Here is a 7,477-nt window from a genome sequence, read left to right on the forward strand (position 1 = left end):
TATAGAACGTCAGCAAAGTAGAAAGTACACAAGACAAGGGAAGGGATAACTGTTTTTTGTATGTTTGTCTTGTAATAATATACAATTATGAATTATCTAATCCTACTATCATGGGTTTTGCAGTCAATTCTTCCAAGCTGTCTGCCTCATGTGATTAGTGATATCCAGTTAATCTCTTTTGTTTTCCCTTAATTATTTCTAATTATATATTATATATTATTACATTATGTGTTTCTTTATTAAACCTTTTTTATTTGATTAAAATTAAATTTATGTTGTACTTTTGCTATCTATTTAAATTGGTTGGCACACGCTTTTCTTAGTTAGATTAACCCATGTGAATGTGAGCTACCCCTTTTGCTATATTATGTTGTACTTTTCTTTATTAAAAAACATTTGCCAACTTTCCTTCACTACTCTCTCCTTTACCCTTATTTCCACAATTTTGATTTTTTTGGTGCCTCAAACCTAATTAGCTAATTCATTCTCACACACAATCAAATTGCAATTTTTTTATACTTGAAAAATTCTAATATATTTAACTTACACTTAGGTGATAAAATCAAATAACAATTACTCTTTTTTTTTTATCAAAAAATTTATATCGATCTTTATTACTCCTTACACAGTAAAAATCAATCTTAATTCCAAAAGTTTAAGGCTGATTATATGAATTAATATATTCTCTCTTATTCTTCCTATTTGTCTCATTTTTGTCACTATTTATTAATCACTTTTAATTTGTATTTTATTCTTAATTAATAAGATAAAATATAATCTAGTGCGATTTTGTTTAATTCGTCTCAAAACAAAAAGTATTAATATCTTTTTTTCATAATTTTTAATTATACATAGTTATAGATATTAAAAAGTAAAATATTGTCTTAACAAATGTAAAAAAGTAAATGAAATAGATAATTTAGATAAGACGAGTATCAATTTCACTATTAAAAACCAAACTAAAAATTAAATTTCATTATAAAAAATGTATACATAAATATTCATCCAATAAATTAATATTTACTTTAAAGACATTCATTGTGGTCCAAAAATTGTGTTTGGGTTTTTGAAGCTTTAAAGGTAAGAAAAGGTTTTACTCCATAGGAAAAAACAACTTCCTTTCTTATCTTAATCTCTCCCTCTTTTTCCTCAAAATAAACACATCCTTTGATTCATTTATTTTAGGAAGCTAGAATCTTTCATTAGCTCAAAAGAAAACCCATCTTTTTTTTCTTTCATTAAACCCATATCATTGTACAAGTATGACAATTCAAAATAAGCTTTAGGTAAACTTTGTTTTTTCCAAAAGAGCTTTATTCTTTGTACAATGTTTCCTCTTATTCAAGGAAAAAAGATGTAAAATTAGTAAAAATTTAGAAAAACAAACAAAACCCATTTCTCAATTCAATCAGTTTAGTTCTTCTTCCTTACCAAAATTTTCTGGGTTATATTCTAGTGAGAGATTTTAGAGAGAGAAAGAGCAAAAATATGACAATTTTGAGTGGTTTAGGGATAGTATTAAGTGTAGTATTTGGGTGTTTATTATTAGCATTAGTTGGAGAGCTTTATTATCTTTTATGGTGGAAGAAACAAAGGATACTTAGTTCACCAACTAACAGAATTCAAGAAGATTACAGTAATCATGCAAAGGAAATGTTTTATTTATTTTGTTGGGATAAACCCACAACCATTATCAACAATTCAAGTTCAAATAACCCAAATGGGTCTAACCCAGATGAAAATGAACATGACCCAGATTTAGAAATGGGTCTGGAAGCAAGAAGGGATCTCCTGTTGAAGGCCTTAGGAGAAGAAGCTGTGGATGCAGATATTTTGAAGTTAGCAGGACATCCAAGATTCTTATTTACAATCAAGGAAGAAACAAAGGAAGATTTGGAATCTGAGGATGGAAAATCAAGGGCTGATAAAAGATCAAGAACTAGAAGTCTTAGTGATCTTATTATGGCACTTGAAACACAAACACCTTATCTTAGCCCTGTTTCTTCACCTCCAAATAATAGTAATTTGAAGGTTATTTCTTCAAATTTGGTGAAAAATAACAATAATTATAATAACCCTTTGTTTGAATCATCAGTTGAAGCTGAAATTTATAGGTTGAGATCTTCTCCTCCTCCAAAATTTAAGTTTTTGAGAGATGCTGAGGAGAAATTGTATAGGAGTTTGATTGAAGAAGCTCAGAAAAGTGGGATTTTTAAGGAAATTAAATTGGAGAATTTTGAAGAAAAAAAAGACAAGTTTTTGATGAAAAAAAGTAATGAAAAAGAGAGGGAAATTCATTGTAGTTCACAAATACTTCCATTGGCTTCTTCACCTACATCTTCTGGTAATGATTTCTCATTAAGGTCAGTTGATAGCAAACATCTGGGTTTGCATTAATTAGTTCAATATCCTTCTCTTCAACCCCGACTTGTGCGAGAAACTGGATTGTTGATTATGATTTGTGCAAGAAATTAGGTTGTTGATTATGAATTGTGCGAGAAACTGGGCTGTGGATTATGACTTGTACGAGAAATTGGGCTGTTGACTGTGACTATGATTAGGAATTCTGGGCAGAGAATTTCCGAGGTAAATCGAACCTGGTTTTATCCTCTATTTCAAGGATGAAAAGAGAGGGATTAGTTAGTGTGATTTAAGCCATTTCTCTTTGTTTTTTGGTTCATTTAAATTCTAATTTTATAAATTTCTGTTTCTTAATTCAGTATTTTTATAAAACAAATAGGATTTCCTGTATTATAACCTCCTAATTATCAATTTGGAAGAGTTTTGGGAATTCAAGAAACAGAAATTATTTGATACTGGCATGCTGCTATTACAGTGTTTTTTTTTGCAAAAAAGCTAAAGCTCTTGTTTGGTAGGCAATCTGTTTTTTTGCATGTTGATAGCAAGAATGGCTACTTGATTATGTACAAGTACAACTTTCATATGTAAATACTTTTACTTAATTTTTTTGATAATTATAAGTGCTTCCCATATTTCCTTTAATTTGTTACATATTGTTATGCTTTTGCTGATAATTAATTTGTAAATGATGTTGTTTTTTGTCATTTTAGTTTGTTTGTTTTATATGTTGTTCTTCTAATTTTTTAATATTATAATTTTATACATAATTAACCTTATTTATTTTCATTTAATTGAGATTATATTATTAATTTTTATGGTCTCCACATATTTTTTATTAACTTTATTTTATAATTTTTATATTGTTCACGATTCCTATATTAACTTTATTATTTAATAAAATAATATATTTACCATTTGAAGATATGAACTTTTCTACATTGCTTATAAGACATGGCAAAGCCAGGATTTTGAGTTAGTGGGGCTAAATTGTCGATATACTAGTAAATTATTTATTATATAAAAACTAGTTTTACTATGAAAAATCACTTAGACCAAAATAAACTTAATTTATAGTAAAAATTTATTTAACAAATAGAGTTGAAGCTTTCCTATAATTACCCCTTTTGAAAAAAAAAAACTAAGTGTTTTTTACTCCATATATTTGTCTTCTAAGTCTCAGAAAAAAACTGTATTAAAATTAAGATAGCAAAAATATAAGCACACATACTAAATAAAAAGAATGAATGTGAAATTATGAAAGATAAATAGTAATAACATAATACTATTAATTAAATTTATTAGTATACTAAAAAATAATAGTTTAATTTAATTTGGGTTTAATCCATTAATCTTAGATTATAAATATGTTATCTAACCATTGACTTAGTAATTTTTATTATAATTATACGATCTTTAAAATATACTCCCTCCGATCTTATGATATAGTCCCATTTCCTTGGGCACGCATATTAAGGGTTGTGTGGGGTCCATGTAAAAGGTGGTAGTTGGGTATTTTTAAGTAAGTGGATTAATTGTTAATGATTCCCTCTTCTTGATTAATAAAGTACATAGAATGAATTTTGGAGGGAAAATTGGGTTTGACATTGTTTGAGCTTTAATTGAAATTAATACATTTCCGAATTTTTTTATAATTAAACAACCATTAAACTAGTTAATTTAAATTACATAAAATTACATCAAATAAATTACAAAAACCGTCAAAATCATAAAATAAGCTAAGTCTTCAATACTTCCTTGATTTCTTCAACGTTTTTTGAACGGCAATTGAAAACGAGCAACCCTCTCGCCACATGCGCATACGGATATTAAATCTTTCGTTGACTTCAGATTTATAAAAAACCAAACACGGTATGCATTTAGTGTTGAAAATTAATTAAATTAAATAACTACAAAAAATCTAAATGTTTCATTTTGAAAGGAAGCCATCAATGACACTGGAACAAAAATAAGCTGATCAAGGGAAAACAATGATACTGGAAGATTGAAAAAAAATGAAAAGAAGCCAGACATGATTAGAAGATAAATACAGCAAAGGGAAATGGAGACATGATGGATCAAATGAGTTGACAATTAGTAACACAGTAAAGGGAAACCAAAAAATTAATGTCAATGGCGCCAAAAATGAAAAAAATTGCCACCAAAACAGATGAAAATTATGTATATAAGACAGCATTAAGTGAAGATATCAGACACTTCATTTAATTTCCACCAACTTCAACACAGTATATACAATGGGAAAAAAAAGATGTAGATAATTTTACTAAGACTCAAATAATGCATGAGCTTTTAACGTCAACAAACAGTAATGGGAAGCTACAACACGGGGTCATCAATGAAATTGCGAAGTACGATTTGCATAGGAGGACAATCGGAAGGATATGGAGACAGATTCGTGATCAAAAAAAAAACAAAGTTCCAATTAATGTCAACAATAAGAAGTCAGTGAGCAACGGTAAAGCTCCAATCGCCTTTGATGAAAACAAATTCAAATCAATTGAAAAAGCGAAGAAGACAACTTTAAGATCACTTTCAAGGGCCATGGAAGTTAGCTACAGCACAGTATGCAGATGGAAAAAAAAGAGGTACTTTCGAAAGCACACCAACGCAATCAAACCGTTACTTACAGACAAAAATGGAAAACAAATTCATCTCAGAGATACAATTTGAACTCATCACAGATAACCCAAATCCCATGCTAATTGCCTCCTACATCTGGTAAGAACATAGCCTCCTAAACATAATGTTTGGTGGCTTATGAACTGAAAACCCTAGATTGGTGGCAAAATGAATGGATTTAGGGATTTTGTAGCTATAATAAATTGTTTACCCTCAAAAAAAAAATCATAGGGCAACAAAAACAGAACACGAAAGACATGCATACCATCACCAGCACATAAACAAAATCATCATTAGTCATAGAGGAAAGACGTATCCATACGAGAAAATGGGCCTCGAACATCAAAATCAGAAACCAAATCATCATCATCCAACGATTCTTCATCTGAGGAAGGGAACAAGTTCTCAATGTATAGATCTTGAAGATCCAGTTGTAAATCAAACATTCCCTGTATTTCTTCATCTTTAGAAGTTATACTTCTTCCCCAGTTAGGATCCGTTTCATCAGAAGTCGTAGGTAGGCGATTGTAGAAATTGAACCACGGGTTAGGAGATCCAATCGTAGGATCACTTTCTTGGGACGAAGACAAACAAGAAAGACAAGACGTTGGTGAGGCCATGTTCGAAAAAACCCAGAAAAGATGGGTAAAAACCCAGATTTACAAAACCCCTAAAAGCATTAGGGTTTCAAAGAAGACGAAGATGGTGGAAAAAAAATGAAGATGAAGATAATAAACCGTAAACCAAGGTATTCTTGGGGATGAAGATGAAGATCAGTGAAGAACACGAACACAGGTTGAGGATGAAGATGAGAGAGAGGGAGAGAGAGGGAGGGATGGGAAGGGATTCAGAGTAGGTGAGGTTATAAAAAGGAGGGAATGATTAAGGTGAGGTTAGAGTGTTAATTATTTTAGGTTAGTAGGGTTAACGGGGGTAAAATCGTAATTACGTGTGTGAACTAAGGGTATTTAAGTAAAAAATGATTGCCAAAAATAGAAGTGGGACTAATTCAAAGGTTTTGTCAAATAAGAAAATGGGACTAATTCATAAGATCGGAGGGAGTATAATATATTAGTAAGAGAGTCAGAGTCACAATTAAAAAAAATCACATTGGGTTCAGCGCCCGGTGTAGCTTCGCCTATGCGGCACGAACTATATAGTATGGTATGTTAGTGTTTTGGGACATTGATTAGGACTAAAGTAATCCATAAATAGTAAAAGGACTAAATGTAGGTTTTAATCATTGTGTGTAAGAAAAATGACTTCCAATATCTCTCTTTTTACTCCCAATTCCAACAAAAAAATCATTTGAAATCATTCAAAATATATTTAAATAGTTAATTTAAATGTGGTGAAAAGTCCAATCTTCCAACATTTGTTGATACATAGAGTAAACAGAACTATATACGTATACCTACATACTTCCTATAACCATTTTAATTGTCCCATTTTCTTATTTGGCAAAGTTATTTTAGTTGTCACATTTCTATTTTTGTTAATCTTTTTTTACCTAAATATCCTTAGTTTATACACGTAATTACGAATATATCCCCATATACCGTACTTACCTAATTACCCTTCATTACTTACCCTTTACTACTTACACTTCACTATTTACCCTTTTTAATGGACCTCACACCATTCTTAATAACCGTATCCCAGCAAATGAGACAACTAAATTGATTCGGAGGGAGTATAATACTAATATGGTCATACTTCTATATATTAAGGGACAATAACGGTTTTTTGTTGTTAAGGAAATGGCAACAGAGCCAGTTTAATATAAATACAATGGCATTGATCCAACAACAGGAGAAAGTGACCAAGAATTTAAATGTTTTGTACAAATGTGAAAGAGCTTTATATGTTTGGCGGGTTCAGTTTTAAAAACTTGTGGCCTGTGACATAATTCTATTTGACAATCGTATTAAATGATGAGAATGATAATGGAAAAATGAGTGTAATTTAAGTAGAGATATCTCTTGACAAATTTAATGGTCATGCTTGTTTTCCTTTAATAATCTTATTTTCTTCATAAAATTTATTTTATTGCATTACCATTTGACATGTAATATTAGATGGTAATGAAAAATTAGGAATAAAAATATTTTTTTATTATAAGATGTTCATTAACATAGGAATGACATGATACATATTATGAAAATCTACACTATAAATCAATCCCGTTACTACCAATAAATACCGCTAATCAAACGGGCTATTATCATTTATACCCATCTGTACTTTTAAATTTGCAACTGAAAGTTATATTATTATTCATACGTGACTTTTTATTTTTTTATAGCAAACTCAAACCTTGAAGGATAGAATTAATATTAGAATACTTAAGAAGTATCTTATTACTTCTAGTGATTAATTAGTTTTGGTAGATATTGCCAAAAGGATGTATAGTATAAAGTATAAACCATAACACAATGATATGATTTAGAACAGAGCATGTGCAATTGTGCATAATCAT

The 7,477-nt window shown here is 29.8% G+C and overlaps 1 protein-coding gene across 1 annotated transcript; it reads left to right on the forward strand.

Moving 5' to 3' along the window:
• Positions 1-1,091: 1,091 nt before the first annotated feature.
• Positions 1,092-3,047, forward strand: LOC130827500 (uncharacterized). Its single transcript, XM_057693232.1, has one exon. The coding sequence runs from the start codon at positions 1,489-1,491 to the stop codon at positions 2,395-2,397; it is 909 nt and encodes a 302-aa protein (XP_057549215.1). The 5' UTR covers positions 1,092-1,488; the 3' UTR covers positions 2,398-3,047.
• Positions 3,048-7,477: the final 4,430 nt, after the last annotated feature.

This window comes from Amaranthus tricolor, chromosome 11 (assembly GCF_026212465.1).
Source record: "Amaranthus tricolor cultivar Red isolate AtriRed21 chromosome 11, ASM2621246v1, whole genome shotgun sequence".
In the NCBI taxonomy this organism is placed as follows: Eukaryota; Viridiplantae; Streptophyta; class Magnoliopsida; order Caryophyllales; family Amaranthaceae; genus Amaranthus; species Amaranthus tricolor.